The sequence below is a fragment of the Lates calcarifer genome, linkage group LG18 (genome assembly GCF_001640805.2).
Source record: "Lates calcarifer isolate ASB-BC8 linkage group LG18, TLL_Latcal_v3, whole genome shotgun sequence".
Classification (NCBI taxonomy): Eukaryota; Metazoa; Chordata; class Actinopteri; family Centropomidae; genus Lates; species Lates calcarifer.
In genome coordinates, this window is record NC_066850.1 from 18,743,267 (window position 1) to 18,769,044 (window position 25,778).

At 38.6% G+C, this 25,778-nt stretch overlaps 1 protein-coding gene across 1 annotated transcript in view; it reads right to left on the reverse strand.

The window, feature by feature from the left end:
- The window catches only part of arhgef39 (Rho guanine nucleotide exchange factor (GEF) 39), a 64,875-nt gene that overhangs the window by 7,509 nt on the left and 31,588 nt on the right, over positions 1-25,778 (reverse strand). Inside the window, exons 7-8 of the mRNA XM_051077667.1 lie at positions 19,031-19,159; positions 4,561-4,790 (exon numbers count right to left, since the gene is read on the reverse strand). Coding sequence (XP_050933624.1) covers positions 4,561-4,790; positions 19,031-19,159 — 359 coding nt within the window. The remainder of the gene's footprint in view (positions 1-4,560; positions 4,791-19,030; positions 19,160-25,778) is intronic.

Here is a 25,778-nt window from a genome sequence, read left to right on the forward strand (position 1 = left end):
TGCAGTAACACTATAAAGACAGCAGAGGGTAGACCAAGGTAAGCTAAAACCTCTTCTCTTTGTCAGCTCGTCATTCAGTAAAAATCTGGTACTGTTCTTCACAGACATTCATCTCACTTAAAACCATGAAACCTGAAGGTACACATGATGGAGGAAACAAGTTAAGTCAAGTAAAGAATCTGCTGCAATCAGGTCACATTCAGTGGAAGACTACAGGCAGCTGGACAGAACTGCGTTCTCAGATCTCTTGTGGGCTCCTCTCAGGTCTTCAGAGTGACAGGGTCCGCCTCCTTTGAGTCAACAGTAATTATCAACTCTCTCACTCACATTGCTAAAACCAGACTCAGATTGTACTTGTCAAACAAACCAGTGAGAGATGTCTGAGCCCAAACAAAAGGGGCTTTTAGAGGAGCATAATTACACTGGGAAAGCTATTACAGAGGATCAGAATTAGCCCTTCACCATATTAAATGACCTTTCACATTTACCTGCGGGTGCAGCCTCTACAAAGGAATGCAGCTTGTTGAGCAGTGACATATTGATCATTTCCATGTGTATTTGGACAGAACTTTATGCTCGAACAGAGGAGCATATAGCTCATCAAACATAATGATGTTTTTACACAGGGGGAGGGGAGTGTCTCTCATTATACATTAAATAGATTAAGATTTCAAATGTACCATCATCAACAGTATTATCTAATTACAGAGTTCAGTGAGTGGGGCTGAATTGAGTGGCGCATGATATTAGGCACTCGCTACTTGGGGGACGGCAGTTGATTTATGCACAAATACATTCTACTTCTATTGGAATGCGGTAATTAGGGATTTGTCAGGAAATCTGACCCTCTTAGGTAGAAATTACTTTGTATAATAAGAACGGCAGAGCATGGAGCCTCATCGCTGCACATAATTTAGCTTGATTATTTATACATCAAAGAGAATCTGTCAGGGATGTGGGAAAATATTCAAGTAGCAAGGGAATATTAGCAGGAGTAAGACTGCAGACAGAGAGAGAGAGAGAGGAGAGAATAAGGAAGGTCGAGACAGACAAAAGGAGAGAAGACAGAAAATAAAGAGAAAAAACGGGGCAAGCCACAAGTAAAAGCCAGCTTTCTACAAACATGGAGGAAAAACAACAACAACAAAACACCTTAATTTTAATAAAAGCTTTTTTTTTTTTTTTTTTTTTTTTAAACTTTGCATATAGATTGCCATGGCATTTACAGCTGTCAAATTTAATTTGGCTTTAATTCTTCATGGCCCTGGATGACGAGGGCCCTGGAGTGCTGACAGCCCTTTTCTTTGGGCTTAGGTAGGGGCCCAGGATCAATAATGTGTCCTTATGAGAAATTACATGTAATGCTATTGAGTATGCATCTGGGCCTCGGTGGGATAAGAGGCTAATGAAATGCCATTTCTGCCATTAGATAATGTGCAGCAGGCTGGTGGAGAGCAGCGACAGGCTTGAGGAAGATGTATTTACTGGAGGGCGGGAAGAGATGGATCTGCAGCCTAATCTGATCCAGCAACTGAGAGATTCTGTTACAGCTGGCAGCCATCACTGCACTCCTCAGTTCTTAACACATATACACACACACACACTCCAAATAATTCAGCTCTGACTAATCTCCCCATCAGAAGCCTCTGAATTAGTCACTTGAAGGAAGCTTTAATTCACACAGCCTTGAAAAATGAAGTCACACAGGCCTGGTCATGTTGATACAACACTGGGCCAGCTCAGACCATCAACACATTGCTGGCACTAAACTACAATCACCTGAATCACCTGAATCTACCCTCACATATGTGACTTGTGTTCCAGATCCTCACAAGATATATAAATTCTGCATTTCACTCACATATCATACATACACAAAATCTCTAGACACCAGTGAATGGTAGTGAATCATAATGTGTAGTAAGTAGAAGTAAACTGGCCAATTTGCCAAAAAGGTTCTTACTATAGACTAAAAAAACATATTAATTGTACAAATAATAGACAGATGAATTGATAATAAAAAATATTGGTAATTATAATCGCTTAATTTTCTTCCTCAGCCCAACTGTATACTACTGGTCCTGTGTGAACCAAGCTTCAATCATCAAATGGCTGCTGTGAATCACAGGGAGGCACTTTACAAACACAACATAAAGAGCTCTTTGAGCCAGAGCAGATCAGTGGAAATGAATATTGATATCATGCAGCATGGGCACTAAACACTTGCTGCATAAACGCTTTGGTTACTTGCTCAATGACGCGCAACTCGTTCCTTTGAATGTTTCATGACAGCAACTACATCATTTAGACACAATTTGTCAGCCAGCAGCTGTACTGAGACCAGGAAGACAGATCAGATGGAGAAAGACACATTAAAAGTTCAACTTTTGGGATACTTCAACATGGGTTTGAGGGGATTAGGGAGAAGAAGAGGTGAGGTAACACAGGTCTCCTCTGACAAGCGGAACTAAATGACATTTCATTTAGTGAAGCTGGAAAACATGCAGGAAACCTCTGTTTGGCAGATTATACAGCACAAACCATCAAGGCCATAAGTAAGACAAATCAAAGCAACATACATCAAAAGTGGAAATTAAATAATGCCTCTGCTAAGGACTCACTCATGTGTATACTCACATCAGTGAACAGATGTCTCCCCACCTGCTGCCCAACACTCTCAGCTTTCTCTTTTTCACATTCAACTTTTCCTAGTTTTCCACTTAGTTACAAAGGAAAGCACAAATCCTGTGTCAGCCACTGTAGATAGCCTCTGTCTTTAGGAAAATAAGAAGAGCTCTGATTTAAAGTTTTGAAAAAGAGACCTACAGTGCACAATAAAAGTAGGAGCTCAGTGATAATCATGGCAGACTTCAAACCTAGCATGACTTTATGAATCTGGTTTAGTAACATGACTATGGTAAATAAGAACAAGCTGGAGAGGTGTGTTAGAGTTAGAGCCTGACAGACAGAGATGGCCTTCGATGGCATTTTATCGGTGCTTTAGTTGGTGGGAAATGAAGATGTTGGAAAATTTAGTTTTTATTTCACTCACCAAAGTACAACAAAAGATTTAACTTCAAGTTAAAGTAAAATTAACAATCTGTAATATTAATTGTGATAAATAATACTAAATGATGTATATGCAAATAGACCAATGTCAGTGCAGTTACAGTTGGTTTGAGTTTCACCAGTGAAGATATACCTGTACTTTGTCTCAAAAGGTTAAAGCTGAGATACTGTGCTTTTTTAGAACTAATACTTATGTCTGGCCTATTTTAAAACATCTGGAGAGAACTGGTAATATTAGAAGGATTACTAGCAGAAAAACACTACAAATAAACACTGAGACTAGTAAATGACAGTGAAAGCTGTTTCTGGTCTATTCTGTCTTGACACAGCTCTAGTTAGAATAGCTAGGAAAATTATAGGTTGCCAAAATAAATCATTAAATGCTCCACATGAAATCGGAGTTAATCCAGACAGGTGACAAATTAAATGAAAAAAAAAAAAACAAAAACTTAAAGTGTCTGAGTAAAGTGTTGTTCCACCATGAGCCTCCAGAACAGCTTCAGTGCTCCTCCCCATTGATTCTTCAAGTCTCTGAACTCTACTGGAGGGATGAAACCATTGTTCCAAAATATATTCCATTTGATGTTTTGATGATGGTGGTGGAGCGCACAGTCAATCCAAAATCTCCCACAGGTGTTCAACTGGGTGAGATCTGGTGACTGTGAAGGCCTCAGCATCTGATTCACATTATTTTCATACTCATTCAGTGACTCCTTGTGCCTTATGGGTGGAGACACTGTAATCCTCTACTCTCTACTAATTTTTGTCACCTTTCTGTTAAATCTATTTTAATACAAAATTGATACAGTATATGTACATTCAAATAGTTATTGATGGCCGTCATCATTCCTCCTGTTCATTGTGGTTACTACAAGAGGATAGGACAACATCCACAGTCCACATTCAGTGTAAATGCATTCAGATGTTTAGCTGAATGCTAATATGCAGCCTTAGCAGTCTGAATAAGACAAATCAAGCAGGTGTCTTCATCCTGACACTCATGTGTAGGTTACTGCAAGTGTGTACCCAGTAACAAACTACTTGCAATTCCCAGGATGTATCTCTTAGCAAGGAGACACACTGACAGGCTACACTTACTAAGGAATTTCATACTAAAAAGTCCATAACTTATATATAATTTCTTTATTATATAACTCAAGCCTCATAGCTACAACTTTGGGATAAATATATGCACAGAATGAGATCTTCCAGTCTATGTATGAAGAGGAAGAATGGTTACAGTGTAATCATTCATTTCATGCTGTTTCTCTTATTTATCCCTCTTTCTTCTAATATGAGTTTTCAGCTGCTGTTCATGAGTAAGTCAGCACTGGATTCATTTTTAAAATTTCTTTATTTCCTAGTTTACCTATTTTCTACTTCGACTGAGACGTAGATCATCTAATATCCAGAAACTCCCTGATCCCTCTAATGTTTTAGAAAGAAACTTGTCACATGAGCAAAACTCAGGTAGGCTGTTATGATACTCACGCTGAGCAGGCCTCCTCGGCTCTTGGTGTGTCCAAACACCTTCTCCACAGTGCAGTCCTGCAGGGGGTAGGCATGCTGGCCGGTGAACTTGTCTCCATTGGTGGGATGCAGTGGGCTGCAGCGCTTGGCCTGCAGCAGCATGTCAGAGAACAGGAAGAACATCTTGGGCTTAGCCTCTGCACCTTTGGGAGGAACCATGTTCAGCCAGCCCTCACGGATGTACCACCTCCCTGAGAGAGGAGGGAGGAATGGACAGAAACACAAACCATCAGTATCTTTAGCAGCTCAGTACTTGCAGAAAAACTGACATCTTTTCCCAGCATGAACTGAGACACCGGAGACAAATCTCACATCTACCGAGAGTGCTGCTACAGTCATGTCTAAAGTTTCCCAACCACCTGACTATGTATGGGGTTAGATAACATCATTGACACTGACTTGAGTACTGAAAGCTCCTATCAAATCTGAATCTTTGCAGATCTTTTATGGTAATTTGTTTGATCTAGATCACAGCTAAACAATAGAGATTCCCATGTGCTGAAAGAAACCATCTACATATACATTTACAAAGGCTAAGTGAGTCTGCTAGAAGATATGAATGCAACACTGTCCCTACTGAGACCATAACTGAGACCAACAAGCTGATAGGGGAGGCAGAGGCTTGAAGAATAAACAGGGCATTTTCCACAGAACCATACAAAGTGTACAAAGTGTGGCAGGGTAATAACATGCGAACAGATTCACCCAGGGCTGCAACTGAACAGTACTGGAAGAGCAAATGGGAGAAGGAAGCATCACATCTCATAAGAGCTGGAGAGCATGAGGCCTTGACATGTTCCACAGCACACATGAATGAGCCGTTAACAACAAGCACCTTGACTTGACTAACACAGGGCAGGACAACCCTCAGGAAGGATCCCCACAAGGGTACGACACCTGCTAACTGCCGGCTGATAACCAGCCTCTCTGCAACATGGAAGGTCCTCTCAGGCATCACAGCAGCTAAGTTTAGTAGGCACGAATCAATACATGAGCAGGGTCCAGAAAGGAATTGGTAGTAATACTGGAGCACTGGGGGCTGTGACCCCCAAACTGGGAGAATGGCTCCTGCAGATTCCAGGTAAAACATCTGAGGTCTGTGTCCAGATCCCAGATCATTCAGACCCTGTTTCTGCCCAAAGCAATAAGCAGCTGTCTGATCAGACAAGGCCCAGACAAAAGCTCACCATCAGTTACATGTATTTGTTTTACGATATAGATTCACGGCTGGTCTAAATTAAAAATTAAAACACACTTAGTTATAGTGACTCATCAAAGACATTATATTTCTATTAGTATTTTCTTTCCATATGTAAACATGTGAGATGCGATTGTCTCCATGTTTGTGATGTTTTGACTACCCCTCTCGTCCAGATATATAGAGCACAGACATAACAAGCTCAAAATCTAACGTGATGAATGTTTTCTACAGTAGCTAATTATCTACATGTTCTAGATATTGTAGTAATCACCAAAAAATACTCAATAGATTTTATTCACTGAACTCTTGATTTATCCTGTCCAATAGCACAAAGAGCTTAAAGGAAAGTTTGCAGGTTGTGTGAGTTCATGACCAGATGGATGGACCTACATACACATTTACAATCCAATAGTACTGTGAGGCTCAACAGTAGGAACCACTGACTATGTAAACGTGGTTTTTGTATGCATTTATATGTAATTTTTAACCAAAAGTTCTTACAAATGCTGAAACCTGAACTGGATTTAAATTCAATAAGGGTTTCGAAAGGATTCAGATTCAGTAAGCAGATTCAATAGTGAATTTGGATTTGATACATACTGGTGGATAGGAAACCAATGCAGGTATCACTCTATCAGAGTAAAAGTGGTTATAATCATCGTCTCCTCAGTATCAAATTGCAAAGAGCAAAAATAATGAGATGAAGCCATTCTGAATTGAAAAGATAAATGAAGACTATTTGAGGGGAACAAAAAAGACAAGAGAGAATCTAAGACAGACTCAGTAGGGGGTAGGGACATCGGGGTGTGGCTGCAGATGAAAGCTCTTCATCTCCTGGACCATGATTGGCAGCAGCCGGATGATAGCTAATAAGCAAGAGGCTGACATTTGGATAGATAAAATGAAAATTCAGCCTGGGTCCAGGGTGTTTTTGTAATTGCCCCAGCCAGTAGCCTGTGATTGCAGCTAGCCTGAGTGGCCGGAGCTGTGCCTCTGGGGCTTAGAGAGGACATTTTCAGCTACAGACAAGCCTACTGAGATTAAGTGGCACGGCCAGGCGGGGGTCAAATTGCTTTTAAAATGCCATGGGTCTCAAACGGAAAACAGTCAAGAGACGTGCCATGACTCTCTCAGGTGTTGTGTGGAGATTGGAGCAGCGGTTGTAATCGTTCTATTAAATATGATGTAAATAAAACCCTATTTGAGCCTTATACAACCTTTTAAGACACATTTATTGAGAAGGAAGAGTCAATAAGCACCCAGTCAGGTTCAGTTAAGGAGAGTTTGAATTGTTGGATAACTGTTGGAGGAAGTAAAACAAACACCTCACAACCTCAGTTCTTTCACAACATAACTGACAGACCTAAGACTTTTATTCATATTTTAACCGACATGTTACTGGACAGAGCTTTTCTGTTGGCAAATTTGTTTTCTGACCTCATAACTGCATACTGAGGTTATTTCATTAAGTTGAAAACAAGGTGAAGTAATGAAAACTGGTGGTTAGAAAATAATCTTATTGGATTTCATAACTCAAGAGGGTGTTTCAGTGTTAAGCAACATTGAGGGGGTTGTTTCAAGTTTGCTTAAAAAAATATTCGTGTGAATACAGAAAAGGGAAAAAATTGATCCAGAAACTTTTCATTAGACCCTCCTTATCTGGGATATGTAAATGGACTGTACTTATATAGCGCTTCACACTACAGATCACATTCACCCATTCACACACACATTCATATAGCACTTGTTCTATACAATGTGCCTTCTAACACAGACTCGCACATTTGCACACCGATGACACACATTGGAGGCAATTTAAGGTTCAGTATCTTGCCCAAGGATACTTCGGCATGCGGACTGGAGGAGCTGGGAATCGAACCACCTTCTGATGGGTGGGCAACTGCTCTACCTCCTGAGCCACAGCTGCCTCTTAATGGCAACATCTCCAACAACTCCATGCCCACAGTGTAACACAGGCTGCTATAGATTTTGTTATACATTTGTATTTGCAAAAATTAGACATTTTCAGATACATTTGTACAGACCACAATGTGTAAAATCAGAGGAATGTCCCTTAAAGAAAATACTTAATTTACAACCTCACTCCTACTGTTGTGACCAAAAGTATAATATCATACACATCATGAACTAAGACTATGAATGCTTATTATTTAATGATTGTGGATAAGAAAATTGCTATCACACTAATAGTCAGTTTACAATGGCAATAAGAGTTATATTTAGCTAACAGGTCAGACTCATACAGATTGTTTGTGTGCACAGTCTTAAGAAATACATACCACAGCAGCATTCTGTTATTTCTGTTATCACTTTTAATTTATGCATGGGCAGTTATGTGAAACATGTTTGCTCAAGCATCAGAATGCTGCCAGTGTCCAGTCTGCTGAAACTGATGTATTTCAGTAGGCATCAAGTGTGCTGATTACCCAAATGTGCCTGAATCCTCTTTGGCTCTATTCACCTTTCAAACTACACATCTAAACAGGAAATGTGTGCTAAAGGTCTCCATCTGTCATGTCTGTCTGTCTGTCTATTTCAACTCTGGTTGAAATATCATGGACAATAATCAACTGTCATAATGCCTGCTATCTGTTGAACAAAAAATTAAAATTCATTCTTGTACCAGTAACAGTTTAAATTCTCCTATTTAGCATTTATAGGCAGTATATAAATATTTAATAAAGTATTTGTTATATACCATAATGTAGTTGTACACAGCTGTAAAGGACATTTTCTATAGATTTCAAGTCTATAGTTATGTACAGTATTAGTCAAGAAGTATAACTTCTCCTGCCCATTTGATAATTAATTCTAAATTCAGTACTACTTTGGAAAGCAAACTATGGTGTTCCTAACCTTTAAGACATGATCAGATAGATAGACTCTGTCAACTTAATCAGACCCCCTGCCTAATTAAGTTGACAGAGTCAGAGAGGTTGGATATGCTCTCTGTGAGGAGGAGTCTCTTTGTGGACCAGGTTCTTGTCAGACCCCCTGCCTACATCTGACCATCTGTGGTGCTTTGAGGCAGCACAAGGTTCAAAGAGCAGGAGGTGCCAAGCACTCCTTTCCATGTCCAAGCCTTTCAGCTTCTCTTGTCAAAGAGCACCTCTGCTCTACTACAAAGTCTTTGGGCTGGACCAAGTGGGAGGGGGACTCAGGAGGGTGGGGCAGGAAATAAAGGTTGATCTACAAAGGGTGCTGTTCCTCCTGATGTGTATGAGGCCAAAAGAATCACAGAAGCAGGGGGTGGCCAGTGTGGCAGAATGAAGAGAGGTCAGGTTTGGAACCAGTGAGTTTGGAGAGTCAAGGCCCTTTTCACTTTGTTTATGAATGCACAAAACTATTTTACTGTAGGTGAGAGACAAGATCCAGTTGAGACTTGAAGATAATGATAGGATAACAGGGGAACTGTGGAGCTGTGAAGAAATCAGACAGTGGCTGCAACAACTGATTATTTTCATTATTAATATGTCAATTGTAGGGGTTTAAAGATTTGCCAAAATGTATAGAAAACCCAACAAGCAGTCAGGGATACAGTTACACCAATACATAAGCACAGAGTCAAGTCAAAATCTGTATGAAACTTGGGAGAAAAAAAAAACAGTCAAAAAATTCTTCCAAGTAACTCTGTATGCAACCTTATCTCCAAAAATGCAACCAACTGCAGCCAGATTACATTTTCTATTAACATAAGCAGGAAATGTGGTTAAATAATGTATTTTACAAGTCGCAAAAATGTCGACACTTACATAAATATACAATGTAGCATTTTACTTTAAAAAAAAAAAAAACAATGTATATGTATATAGATGCAATCCCTTACATCACTGAGTCTCTGTCCTCGCTCTCTGTCAGTGTCATGGATGTATAAAGAGCTGCAGGTCTGTGTCTGCTTGACCGAGGGCGGGGCTGAGCCACACATACACACACACACGTTTTTACTACCCCGTGAGACCGACTGACTGGAAGGGTCTCGGTGGGATCCACCCTTTCTGAGTGGTCTAGAAACATAATTTTAACTTCTAAATTCCTAATAATTTTTTGCTAAGACGAAAATCACATGAAACATCAAATACTCAAACCTAAATTATAAACCTGAATTTTAGTCCCTGTGGGGACCAAAAGTTTTCCTCTAAACAAAACTGACAGAAATTCAGTGTCTCATGTGCGTCCCAAGTTCTATCTTCGTATATGTTACATGACAATACAAGCATTACTTTATGATGCTGATAGACCGATATGGTTTTTCAGGGCCGATACCGATACTGATTATTAGTAGTCAAGGAGGCCAATAACTGATATTTGGAGCCGATATTCATTTGCAGTAAAAGTGAAAATATTGGCATCAAAATTTTGAATAATACAAACTCCAACACTTAACTTTGTTTAAATGCCTTTAAGCATATGTTTATTAAACAGCTTTTCAGATTTGCAACATGTTAAAGGTTGTTTTTTTTATCTTAGAAAATAGACATCTTTGTTTTAAAATTCTAACAAAAAGTGCAGGGAGCTCCCAGGCTCAGCAGCATGTCTTATAAAGTTAAATGAAAACTTAAACAAACAAATAGCTCCCTAAAGTTTTCTACAGTAAATAAAGTTCTCCAAAATTTCAATATAACTGAAATGTTATTTTATCTTTCACTTATCTTTGTTTTAAGTAAAAAAAAAAAAAAAAAGTGCAGGGAGTTCCCAGGGTCAGCAGCATCTCTTAGAAAGTTAACCGAAATTTTAAATAATAAGTAAATAGCTTCCTGAAGTTTTATAAAGTAAATAAAACAAAGTTAAATAAAATTTGCACAGAAATGTGAGTCTCAAATCAATTAGTAGTCCCAATTGAGCAGCACCAGATTGAGGTGCAAAAAGCAGAGTTGTTCAGTGTGTGTGAGCACTGTGCATGCACAGCTTTCACTGCTGATTGGCTGTTGCTGTGGCTCTGCATGTAACCAATCAGATGGTGCTGTGGGTAGGACAATGCTGGAGACAGAGTTGTGACTGCAGACAGAGAGGCGTGGCTGCATCAGAGCCAAAATAACCCAGTTTTAAATCGATCTCTTATTGGCTGTCGGATTAAAAAAAACGGCCGATGCTGATATGCGTCAAAATGATAATCAGCCCGGCCAATAATCGGTCTATCCCTACTTTATGAACATCCATCATGCTATTCATGAGTAACCATAGCAGTCCTTTCACAATAAGAGCTCCCACTCACTCATACATGACAGGTATGCTCTTATATAGGTGGCTGTATAGTGTTCTGAACTTATAATATCAACACATGTATCCTCAACACATGCACAATAAGTACAACAAGTGCAAATGGAAAAAACAGGTGCAGTGTTATTTTGTAAATTCTTCTTGCACTTTAAGTTTCAGTGCTTCAGGTGAGGCCTTAAGGCAGGCAGCACACTCCTCCTCTTTGAGGTCTCTAAAAGACAAGGGGAAAAAAGAAAATCAGGGGTGGAGACCAGCAATTCAATTACCTATAATTAACTGTGCAGTAATGAGACTTACTTATTCACATGTAATGTTGGTCAGCAATGTCATAAAAACATACCACAGCAACCACAGTAACAAGGTTATACTCCACTGTGAGAAGAGAGGTGGTATCTCTCTCTGAGACTCTTAAGACCTGATGATCACCTGCTGTTGGTCAGTAAGCAGCTTTTTCTGCTGCCTGGTGCCATATATACCTAGTTTCAGATCTGCACTGACATTCAGAATGGGACTGGGGTCAGTACATTTCACAGTTGAGACTAATAGGTTATTTTAAAATCAACGCAGATCCACAGATGATGTATAACAACAATATTAAAAAAAATCAGGACTGCATTCTTCAGTGACATTTTCAACTGAACTCTGAGAGCATCTAGTTTAGTCTAGTCTAATATCTAGCGATCATGGATTCACTATGTGTTTTGAGTCTGCTCACACTGATATAGGCGAATACTAATAAAAATAACATTAATTCTGTACAAAAATACAAATATTAAACAATAATAGGCTAAGTGGACCTTTGACAGAAGGAGTGGGAGACCCCTTATGCATAGTAACATGAGGTAAATGTATAAATTAAATGTATTCAGGATTATTTGAAATTCACCCATTTGGTGATTTTACTGATCACATTATATCATATTATTACATAGTGAGACCCTGAGATTTACATGGTTGACAATACGAAATTAAACAGCTCAGCAAAACTCTCAAGAGTTGAGCAGTCTGTTCATGAACTCTGGCAGAAAAGGACTCTTTAAGTAACAGCATTTATAAACATGGAAACAACGCATTGACTTGACTTATTACCATCTATGGTGAGTGAGAAAGGGAGCGACATCAGATGTTTTTTAACAGTTTAAGGTAAGATCAGGCTTTTGGAGTCTCAGATAACACCTCTCACTGGTTAATGTAGCCAACGATCAAGGCCATTTTAAGACCAATAAAGCCAGAACCATAGCACTGTATGGCAATAACACAATCTTTTTCATAACGATTAAATTAACTAAGTAAAACTATTAGTAATAGCAATGGGTGTAGTGTTTGAAATAACAGTTATATGGTCAGTGGGTTACTGCCTTCTTACATCTTAAAGATCCTGTTAAAATAATGAATGATAATGATAATGATTAATAATGATTATTATTACCATACAAGAAAATGACTGCTGCCTGGTATTCTATTTCCATTATTACTATGTCTATGATATTTGTGTCATATAGTAACAATGAGCAACAAAAAGATGTTCAAAACAAATTCAGGTAATCGTAAATTGATGAAGAGCTATGCAAACAGTAAGACGTGTGACATTATTAGCAGTGACTCTCATAACTTGTTCCTGAAAGATAATATCTGAAATGATGTATATAATAACCATTAATATGAATTCTATTAACTACAAACTTCTTTGTAACCATTATTTGTATATTTATTAGTTAAAGTACAAAGACTGGTGGTGTATTTATTGTCATTGAGAAGACAGTCACCCAAAATACAGATTTATGAAGTTACAGTAAACTATTGACATGTTTTCAACACTGACACCATTATCACAAAAGCAAGTTAAACTAATGTGCACATATTCCAGTGCATGTAGTCTAAGCAATCCCTGTTTCTGGGTCTTCACTTTCAGTCTCAACAGGTTGCTATCTTTTCTTAGATCTTGAGGATCCTGTATAATAAGGAATTATGATATTATATTGATACAAGATACTGACAGTTAACTAATAACACACGTTCACTGTCTGAATGTAAGCCATCTAGATAGACTTCCGTACATTACCTAAGCATAACAGTGCACTGCATTACAGTTTGTTTCACTGGTGGTTCTGAGAGAGAAAACATTTAATCGCTTTGTAAGTTTGTCTTAACATTGCTAAAATGTGAACTGAGCATGAAAATTCTGCACTGTATTATCTTTTAATTCCACTTTTTTTTAATAAAGACACTTCTGACATCTAGTATCTTTTGTGTGTGAACTACCTGTTTTAAGATGATCACTGTAAGACTCAACAGGTTGCAGCATTTTCTTTGACCTTGAGGATCTTGTTCAAATAAGGAATTATGAGTATATTAATACAAGATAATGTCAGTTAGTAGGCAAAACAGCACACTATCAGCCTCTTAATTGATAGTGCAGATAAAGAAAGGATTGTATACAATGTTTTCCTTAAACTAGCTAAAGAGTGATTAGAAAATTCTGTACTTTGTCTTGGCCACACACAGAGACAGTATCTTTCTCAGCTGTTACAGTAATACTTACCATTTGTGTCTGCAACTTTGAAATAAAAGCATTATTTTTTTTTAGATGTTCAAATGTTTTCAGCCTATGGAAGCTCATTTTCACCGGCATAAGAAAAAAACTGCTCACATTAAGTCAGAGAGATAAGTAAGTCATAACCATGAGATGATACGCTGAAATTGAGATAATAATTTGGAAAAGTCTGCATGCACTCCAGTGGTGCCCCTACCTGTCCTTGCCATGCCAACAACGTTATCTTAAATAAAGAAACCATGACACTGGCCAGATGTTTCCAGTTGCTGTTCAATGAAGACTGCCACTTCAGGCACATCATTTTTATTCTGTCTACACAAGCCCTTTAAAATAGTTTAAAATAGTCTTCACTGTGCTCACAATCCATTTCATTGTCAAGTTGAATAAGAGAACTCATGCCAAAGAACTGCTACTTTGATTGCTGTGTATCTTATGATTTTGACATTATCTCATAATTATGGCTTATCTCATAATTGCGATTTATCTCACAATTGGGACTTCTTATCTCATAATTTCAACTTCTCATAATTTCGACATTATCTCATAATTGTATAATTTTTTTTTTATCTCACAATTCCGACATTACCTCATAATTCCACTTTATTATCGCAGAATTGTGATGTTATCTCATAATTACGAGTTTTTATCTCATAATCCCATTTTATCGTGTAATTTCAACATTCTCATAATTTAAATTTACTATCTCGTTATTTCGACATTATCTCATAATTTAAATTTACTATCTCGTTATTTCGACATTATCTCATACTTTCAGTTTACTATCTCTTAATTTCGACATTATCTCATAATTTAAATTTATTATCTCGTTATTTCGACATTATCTCATAATTTAAATTTATTATCTTGTTATTTCGACATTATGTCATACTTTCAGTTTACTATCTCGTTATGTCGACATTATCTCATACTTTCAGTTTACTATCTCGTAATTTCGACATTATCTCATAATTTCAATTTACTATCTCGTAATTTTGATTATCTCAGAATTTTTTGTTATTTTTTTGTTATATATATACACACATATATACACACACATAGAGAGAGAGAGATAAATAGACAGATTAAATTACTGTCATATGAAATGAGCTAAAAAGGAATGACTATTGAACATGTAAATTGTAGCCATATCTTTGCTGATGTAAGTGGCAACATTATCTTCTTCCATCATAGTTGCTGCAGGCAAAAGCCTCTTGCAGCATCTGAGTCTGGGGTTTATTTTGAGCACTTTACTTTTGTGGAACTAATCTATGGATTCTCTCCATACTGTTTGACTGACTGATACTATTTGACTATTACTTAGCTGGTAAAAGAGGCTAATGGTGTACTATACAAGAATAGTGTAATGTGATTATGGTCACCACAACTGAAAATCAGATGGCCAAATAATAAGCCAGCATTATTACCTCTGTTTGGTATTTTTTGTATTCCGTGTGCCTGGACAAGCAATTAAAATAACGCCCCCTCAGATGACGTAAGTGTGTCCTCAATCTGGTGAGCTGGCCACTCTGTCTGCAGGACATCAAAGACAAAAAAGTGAATCTACCTGATGTAATATTTGACTGTCAAATACATTATTTTCACAATTTTGATGAAGAGCCGCACTACAATTAACATTGTTATAGACTAGCAAATAAGATTTTTGTCTGTTAAAAGATTGTGACAATGATGAATAGCTGTCTTAAATAATTAACTTCTGTCTGTATATACTCAGTGCTGCTGGACGAACACTGGACTGCTGACGCATATTTAAATTGTACATATTTAATATTTATGTATATATATTCTCATTCTGCTTGCAGAAATCTTTTGCACATGCATTTGCACTGCACTGAAACTGAAAAACTGAGGCCTATGCAGACAAAATTTCGTTCTGTATACACTTGCTGCATACTGAATGACTAAAAGTCTGTCTAAGTTAAATCAAATTCATGAAACTCTCAATAAGGACTAACAATAAGACTGGGAAGAGTAATTAATTGTTCCTTACTTACGACATTTACATTCACTTCAACTATTACAGTAACTGAACATTAGATGCAGAGATGTAGCAGGTTTAAACGCCCTCCTGATGCTGGCACTACTTTCACAACCCTGAACATTAGCATAGCTTTCAGCCTTCTGCCTGAGTCCAGCCCAATACATGTGAGGGGCAGGTAAATCAAGCAAATGTATGTGTCAAAAAGGCAGTCTACTGCCTAAAAACGCTGTAATGGCATCTAAAAATCAAAGTTTGCTAACAATATTGTTCAATGCTCTACAGTGACAAGCTAAGTAACATTAGCATTAGCACACTATGCAGTGCTAATAACCATGTCATATTAAATCATGAAAAAACGACTGAATTTGTGGCTGCAAAAACATAACACACGGTGGCTAACATCGTCATTAATTAAAAACAGTTCATTTTATCTACTTACTTAGTTTCCATCACTTTCTCCTCCAACGGTCATGCTGACTCATCCAGCTCCAGTTGTCTTCTCCTCCACGCTGTTGCTAAAGACTGCGAAGCAGCGCGGCTAATTGAACGATGTCGCAGAGTTGGGGATGGGGATGGTAGTCATAGGGACCAGTGGAGTCTGAAAAGGTTTGTCCCTCCCTTACTTCTGACCGCGAGGCAGCGCAGCTAACTGAACAACGTCACAGAGTGGGGGGCGGGGGGGGTACGGATGGTAGTCAAGAAGAAAACCGTACTAAGCATACCAGCAGGCTGTTTTCTATTGGTTGCAATGCTCGTGCCTGTGGGGACCAAGATTTGGACCCCAGGGGAAAAACTGGACCCCACGGGTGAGTAGTATCTCAGGTCCCCACCAGAATAGAAAAACAAACACACACACACACACACACACACACTCCTCCTTTGAATATATGTCTGAAATTATATGAAATAAGTGTCCAGTCATTCTGTTACAGATAATTTGGTGCTAATCTGAGATCGCTACGCCATTCCAAAGCTGCAATATGCAATATAATATTTATTTCAATATTTATATCTATCATATTGACAGTCTCCTGATGCCTTTACTGCAGAAATGAAACTAAATAAATCTGTTAAATAGCCGAGAGTTACAGCTGTCACAGGTGATGAATCTGAAAAATGTTAACTGTCAGAGAAAATAATTATGCAAGAGAAATAAGAGTAAATTGTGATTCATCATACGACGGTGCATCATTACACCCCTAGTGCCTGAAAGTGAATATCACATGTAAACAGTAAGCAGACTGTCTACTGTGCTCTTGGTTGCTTTGTTGCAGAAAATACTATGAATGCAGAACAGCAAAGGCGAAAAGTAAAACCAGAGACTTCTTTGCTTGGACTGACAACAAAGTGAAACTGTGAGTATAATGTACGGTTTTCAAAAATGAGTGAGTGGGCAAAGATAGGATAGTACAGTGAATGTTAACTCATGATACTTCAAACAAAGGTACATGATCAGTTGCTTGCTAGGATGGTGGTTGTACAAGAGTGGTTATATAGTGGCTCAGGTAGTGTGCTAGTTAGCCTAGTATGTGTAGGTGCAATTCAGTCACATTAGTAGAGAATGAGCTACAATGAGCAAAGAGGTTCAGTCAAGGAATAAACAAAAACACAAACAAGTAGAAGATCTCAACATCCAACAATCATTCCGCATTTACAGGCTGGGTCAAGCTGCCACGTTTCTGTTCTTTGCTTGGGTGACAGTAGGAGTTTAAAGCAGCTTAAAGGTATGTTAAAGGTTAAGACTGGAGAATGGTGTTTCCTGTCATGGGGCCCAATACATTTATGATCGCACTGCCTGGTTCCCACTGCAGGGCCTAGTGACAAGTTCAAACAATTGTCAATTGTCAATATGAAATGTCAGAACATTGTTTAAAAAAAAAAAAAAACTACTCATTAGACTTCACCAGAATTCCCCAAGATGAACAGTGGTCTGAAATACAAAGACATTAATTTCATAATGATATAAACTGGACAGAGGCACCTCACATCCTCACATTGGAGAAGCTGGAGTGACTTAAATGACTCACTGGTCATTTTATGTGACTGACGATAAATCATATAAATGTTTCAGCACTAAAAAGGAGACAAAATTTGATGGGTCTGTGTAGGAGGAAAATTTTCAAAGGAAACAGGGAATACAACGACAAAACAAGGAAATGTTTCTTCATTTGTCTCTCTTGTTTCCCTCCCAAACTTATAATAATGCTTAATTTCATAAGGTAGTCTAATTGAGCTCTAGACACCTGAGACAAAAATGAAATACATAAAAATGACAAAAAACAAAACACAATTACGTGCAGTCAGGGGCATAAAGGGATATAAATTGGAAAAAAATCAATGTGAGACAAAATAGAAAATGTAAAACATCTTGGTTTTAAATTGAAGGAACAGGCTGGCAGACACAAATATGCAGCCTCCCAGGGAAACAGGCTGACTGTCTGCTGTATCAATGTCCCATTGATTCAGGCTTTGTGTCTCACAATCGCCCCCCTCATCTCCTACAGAGCTACTTAATATGTTTGAGAGGATCTGATGCCTCTCATCTGTAAAAGGCAGCGCTTTTCTTTTACCCACATTAGAGGTGGTATTGGTGGGAAGGAAGTAGAATGGGTCGGCATGGGGTTGCAAGGGCGGGGTGGTGCTGTTGCCGCTCTGAAGTCTGTCTGGTGGGACCGAGGCTTTATTGGCTGGAAAGGAAGCCGGCGGAGTTGCGAGAGCCTGAGAGCTTGGATGAGAGGAAGCTTTTGAAACTTCCCACATCGGCATTAGAGAGATGAGCTGCTATTCAGTGCTCGCTCCCAGCCTACATCAACACATCCATAAATACACACACAAAGCAAGCCTGCATAGCCAAGCAAACACACACACTCATGGCTTCACACACATGTTCACTTCCAGCAAACACACTCCAGCTTCCTTTTTATCTGCTGGTCCGTGAGATGAGACTGGGCTTTAATTGGTCCTTGGGGAGATTGGCAGGACGAGCAGATCAACGTGAAGGCCAGGTTCTCCAGAGACAAACACCAGGAGAGGGAGTGGCAGGAAGAAAAGGGCCACAGCTCCACAAGTAGAGAGGGAACCACAAACGGAAGAGGGGAAATAAATGAGCAAGCGGGAAGGAAAGATAAAGGGGAAAAGTATATTCATTCACAAGAGGAGCAGTTAACAGTTAAGTATAACACTATTAATTGAGTGGGCTCAGAGTGATGTGCACAATTCTTCAGTTTCCTGCAAAAAGTCCAATGAATTAAAACAATCGAGGCAAATGTCTTCAGAGCGTCTCCATACTTGAATAATTTCACTTCAGTGTATCTATACTGCCCCCCGCCCCACCCATGTGTCCCAAAGGACATCGAGCAGTAGATGCAGAGAGAGGTGGGGAGGAGATGGAGGTGGTTCATGGAGGTGATGAAAGGAATATGTGATCAGAGGCTCTAACCTGCAGACAGCACCTTTGTCTTTCGTCCCTTTAGCAGTTTCTGCACCCGGCAGAGCTGCAGGTGGTTCTCATGGCGCCGGGTGTTGTTCTGGATACGCTGGGACACCTCACACACCGCCGTGACCGCCCCTGCAACATACATACAGGGAATATTTTCTGAGTAATAATAAAATATCTCTAGACATGCGCTGCAAAACTCCAAACTCCTGTAGTGTGTATCCTGTTGGAAGTGTAGGAAATGATTCATTTGAGGAATATTAATAAGAATTACTACGACAGCCATACCAGCTCAACTATTGGTCCACTGAGATGACACTAATAACAAGTCAGACCTGATAACACTACAGGTTTTTTTTGGTGGCCTCAAGAAGATTTTCTTAAACATGAATTATTATCTTTTGATGAAGAATAACTAAATGTGAGAGCAAAGTAAAGACAGGGACTGAGATGTGAGCCAGAGAAAACCGTCTACATGTTCGTTGCTACTAACAACTAACTGCTAACAATTACACAACACCACCACCAAAACCCAAAACACATTAATTGAACATTACAAACATTATATATATATACATTATAAACATTACACAAGGTCCAGCTACAATGAGTTGATAGTGAAAGGGATGGATTAACGATATGATAGCAGACAGGGAGCACGGAACAGAGAAGAAAACAAAAGGGGAGACATTTAACCAAAACATTGTTATTTCCTGTTACTTTAAAGGTGTGAACCTAGTGAACCTAGAGTGAACCTAGACAGAGAAATTATTGCATTTTGTTCGTACAGATATGGAATTCTGGAATTCAATTCAATTAAATTTTATTTATATAGCGCCAAATCACAACAAAAGTCATCTCAAGGCACTTTTCATATAGAGCAGGTCTAGGCCATACTCTTTGAAATAGGTATTTATAGAGAGAGACCCAACAGATCCCACCATGAACAGCACTAGGCGACAGTGGCAAGGAAAAACTTCCATTTAAGAGGCAGAAACCTCGAGCAGAACCAGACTCAGGATGGGCGGCCATCTGCCTCGACTGGTTGGGAATGACATGAACACCAACTGGTTGACTTCAGTAGTTACTGATTCATTTCTTAATTGATTAAAAGTCTGAGTGAGTTCTGTTGTTCTGCTTTGTCTCAGCCTGTAATCCCAGGTTCATCTGGGCACAAATTCCATCCCATTACTTGGTGGTGATGGTGGTAGTCACATGTCTTTCTGATGTGTGTGTGTACACACACACATATATATACGAGGGTCATTCAATAAATAAGGTGAATTTTTCAGTATAAGGACTTTTAATACAGATAGAAGCTTACTTTTTTTTTTTTAAATTTTGTTTTACTTTTTTTTCACATTGATTTAATTTCTTTTGCAGATTAAAAAAAACTTTGAGAGTTTTGGCGATTAACAAAGATGGCCGACCAAAAAGCATGCTCCAGGATTGAACAGCGGTCAGTTATCAAGTTTTTGGTTGCTGAAGGGTGCAAACCCGTTGAAATTCATAGGAGAATGTCAACTGTGTATGGTGCCACATGTTTTAGCCAAAAAATGTCTACAAGTGGGCTAAATTGTTTAAAGAAGGACGGAGCAGTGTTGAGGATGAAGGCAGGCCTGGGAGACCTGATCGAATCAGTCAATGACCTCATTCAGTCTGACAGAAGGGTGACAGTGGATGACATTGCAAGGACTTTGAGCTTATCTGTTGGGACAGCACACAAAATTGTCCATGATGACCTTGGCTACTCGAAGGTCAGCTGCCGGTGGGTGCCAAAGATGCTTACTGCAGAGCACAAACGGAGGAGGGTCGAGTTGTCCCAGCAGTGTCTTTCCCGCTATGAGAAGGATGGTGATGAGTTTCTGAAGAAGGTGGTCACATGTGACGAGACATGGGTTTGGCACTATGATTTGGCACATGCTTTTTGGTTGGCCATCTTTGTTAATTGCCAAAACTCTCAAAGTTTTTTTTAATCTGCAAAAGAAATTAAATCCATGTGAAAAAAAAGTAAAACAAAAATTTTTTTAAAAAAAAGTAAGCTTCTATCTGTATTAAAAGTCCTTATACCGAAAAATTCACCTTATTTATTGAATGACCCTCGTATATAATAGAGACTTATGTTGAATGCTATTCTCTAATTCTCTATTTTCTCATTTACTGTCATTCCTCTACTACCGCAGTTTCTTCAGTTAAAGCAGCTGTTATATCATGACAACAAAGCCTATCCAAGAATACTGTTTTCCTCTTGTGGTAATGCATATAAGTCTATTGCAGCCTTGAAAATGTTACACTGGTAAACATACACAGGCACATGAAGTGGGAACCTTTGTTTTGGAGGCTCACTCTACATCAAGGCCTGATTGTGCCTGATTTCATCAGCAAGCACTTGGAGAGACCTTACCTGAGCTGTGCAAATTGAAATATCCAGACAGTCCTGATTGGGCCTGATGGTCTGCTGTGTGGGTCAGGCTGGGCTGTGTGTTGTGTTTGAATGTGTGTGTAGGGGCGCCTCAGCATGGTAGTATTAATTAGAGGGATGCTAGTCTCCACCACAGGGGCCCTTGTAGCTTATAATGCATTGCCCTCCTGCAAATCAGCTGAGCTGTCAGTCTGTAATTGTATGCAAACAGCAGCAGCCCCCAATAAGCACAGCTCATTTGGTTAAATAAACCTATTTCCTCCTCTACAGTGTTTCCTACTACATTAGACCATTTCCACCTTAGCCCCTGCACAACACCATCATACAAACTGATATTGGTTTATGTTTAGTATTTTAACTGAATAAATTATTATAATAACTAATTTCAGTTCTGGTGGATCTGGTGACACCGGTGGTAACTGGTAGTAACAACAAGAGCATTTTAATCCTCTGGGGTCCAGGCCACTTCTGTCAGTGCACTTGTGCCTCCGACCTCTTACTATTTAATGAACTGTATAAATCCAATACTGCAAGATAAAAGCAAGTAACTGGTACCATTTTTTCAGCACAACCTGGGCTATTTGAATATATACTAGTATTTGGAGTCTAAATTCATGTAGCCCAAGGTCTCAAGTAACAAACATAAAAAAGAAAAAAAAAGAAAAATGAAGTCTCTAGTCCACACACAGGCAGAAATATTTACATCTATGCGTCCACTCGTTTTTTTCACTGGGGCCATTCTGAACCATAGTTTCTGACCAGGAAAAGGCAGAGAGCTACATCATGCACACACTGCACTGCCAGGGCACAAAACTGTTCAAAATATGGTCACCACTATCTCCAAAACCTCTATATTCAAAATCTCTAAAAACTCCATCAGTTTCCCCTGGGTTGTTATGGCGGCAGAGACCTGCAGGAGAGCCGCATCTTGGCAGCCATATCTTTTGCAAGTGTCATTTTATTGCACACCACACCGCTTACTATCTTGGCACACTATTTTACTGTTTTTGCATGGTTCAACAACACAGCTTTTGATTGGTTTACACAGTCAATATGGCCGCCATGAATTTCATTAAAAAAAATGTTTTGATAATAAATAATGCATTAATAAGGACGCAAAACACGCATTTATCAACTTTTTTTTTTTAAGGAAATACCGAAAAATTACACCAGTTTCCATGATGGATCACAAAGCCCCTAAAAGGAATATAGGGCACTACATAAAGGCAAAATAGAGTGGAGCAGGGCAGTTTCTAAAGTAAGTTTCTGCACAAATGCGTTACAGAAATATTAATGAAAGTAGCAAAAGAACAACTGGGATGGGTTCATCAGGTAAACTTGCTTTAATGAAGAAGACTACAGAAATCTGTCAAAATGCTGTCTGTCAATTACTATCAGCCACTATTATCTCCCACATTACATGAACCTTGGTTGGGTGATTTGATGGTGTATCTACTTACAGCTATCTAAAACAACTGATGCTTACAGTGAAAAGGCCAGTTTCAGGGTCTGAACTCAAGGTCACTCACTGGAGCGCCCAACTTTGAACTTTTTCACACATTCATTTTCACTCTCATATACTCCAATAAAGGAAGAATCAGATTTTGATCAGCTCTATCTTAGCCAATACTGATTAATTAAAATAAGCCTGGATTTGCCCCAATACCGATCCTTGATTCAGTGCAGGATGCCAGTGCGAGTTGCAATTTGCCCCCCACCCCCCATTCTCAGGTCGGGGTCCAGTGTTTCCCATACATTAATTTATTTTCCTGCCTCAATACCAATACTGACCACCACATATCGATTTTCTATTTGATCATTTATGGTGGTGGTGAAGTAAAGATAACTTGAGCTGATGACAGCTATGCTCGTTGCTGTAAGTGCAAAGTAAAAAGTAAAAGGCCAATAACTGAAACATAAATTAATGACTAGAGATAGACGATATGTTTTTTTCAGGGCTGATGCCAATACCAATTTTTAGTAGTTAGGGAGGCCGATAACCGATATTTGGAGCCGATATTCAGTTGCAGTAAAAGTGAAAATATTGGCGTCAAAATTTTGAATAATACAAACTCCAACACTTAATCTTAATCAACCTTTAAGCATATGTTTATTAAACAGCTTTTCAGATTTGCAACATGTTAAAGGTTTTTTTTTATCTTTTAAAATTCTAATAAAAAGTACAGGGAGCTCCCAGGCTCAGCAGCATGTCTTATAAAATTAAATGAAAACTTAAACAAATAGATAGCCCCCTAAAGTTTTCTACAGTAAATAAAGTTTTAAAAAAAAAGTGCAGGGAGTTCCCAGGGTCAGCAGCATCTCTTAGAAAGTTTTCTTATAAACTTTCACTGCTGATTGGCTGTTACCCGTTCCGTGGCTCTGCATGTAACCAATCAGATGGTGCTGTGGTGGGACAATGCTGGAGACAGAGTAGTGACTGCAGACAGAGAAGCACGGCTGCATCAGAGCCAAAATAACCCAGTTTTAAATTGATCTCTTTCTTGGCCATCAGATTAAAAAAAAAAGGGCGATGCCGATATGCGTCAAAATGCAGAATATCGGCGCAGAGAATCAGCCCAGCTGATAATCCGTCTATCCTATTAATGACTTATACTGAGTAAATCGGAGGGAGTGTGCCTGGAAGAAAGTCTGAGTGAGTTTCTGTTGTTCTGATAACGTCATAAAGAGTATCTTTGGATACTGCTGAGTCAGACGCTGCATGATACCATTTTCCATGTCTGCTTTTGTCTCAGCCTGTGATCCCAGTTCATTTGGGCACAAATTCCATCCCATTACTTAAGCTAAAAGGACAGCTGTCTGTATGTAGTGGAGCTAATTATCTTAGTTTGGCATGAATTAAACTTTGCCAATTATTGTAATTTTTTCAGGCTGAGAAAATCCATCCAACACTGAGGAAAAGAAGACTAATCTGACCAAGTAAGTCTCACCTTACTTATACTTTTTCCATACATACAACTATGGACACAGTTAGGTCAGTTTTCAAAACATACCTATGAACAACACCTAGTCCTACTCAATAAATCAACAGAATATCAAAACTGAACTATTTTCAATGGATATCCATCAAACTGAAAATATTGTGTTAACGAATGAACTGTATTATTATACCTGCATGTAAAGAACTCTTTCATAAACTACCTTCCTTACTTTTTTGAACAAAGCTTTAAAATCTTTGCCCCAGAACAAATAGGAAAATCATCAAAATAGACAGAAGCATCCAATTACTGTGTGTCAGCCATAATAATTGCTGTGAACATTTAGGACTACATCATTAATGCATCCAAAATAACAACAAACATGGATTCTAATTTCGAGCTCAACTTTCCTGCTTTTGTTATGAGCACTGAAACTCAGCAGATGAACTTGATCCTCAGGGCGACTTGTCTACACTAAAATAATCACGGCCTAATTGGCTCGCTTAACTTCACACAATTACAATGTAAACTAAACAAGGCATCCGTGTAGACTTTTTTCCTTTGTTGTACGTGTTTGGAATATTTTCCATTGCCTGCTTAAGAAAAACAACAGCTCCTAATTACAGTATTCTTGGACTGAGTTCTGGCTGAGACATTAATAATACATCTAGCCCATTACGAATTCTGAAGAGAACTTCCTCTTCTTACAGCTCTTTATTCCTTTTATTCACTGTTTAGATAGCGTTTGACCATGGGATGAGGACTGTTAGCTGTTACTGTTAAATCTCGGACAGAGTCAGATAGTTGCCTATAGCCTGGTGTCAGATGTTAAAGTATAATATTAATGCTGATGCCTGATGAAAACTCCTAAAGTGATGTAATTACAACAATTAAATCCAACCTGAAAGCACTGCCAGGAAAGAGGGAAGCTTGGGGGGAAAAAGACAAAGAAAAGGAAAAGCAGAGATGCACAACAAGAAAACAATAACAACAAAGCCTCTTGTGATTCTATTTGCTAGTTTGCTTAATCAGATACAATGTGATTTGTCTGGAATTTCTTTTAAAATTATTCCCTTTACAATACAACCAGGCTGACTATATGAAGTTTTCTAAACATATAAAAAAAAAACTCAACCCCAATAAAAAAGCAGCTGAGTTTAAAAAAGGATCTCTAATGAGAAGAGGAAGAGGCGATGGTGAAGCACATTTAGATATGTACCTTCATCTTAGAGTCAGGGGCTGTTTTAATTTGTAAGCAAAGGCAGCACACCAGCAATGAGATTTTAATTGATACACATAAATAATTCCTTGTGTACATCCGCACTTGAGTCAGATTTGCTGTTTATTTGACGACTGAAATTAGTCATTATCGGGATTCGTGTTGATGTTCAAG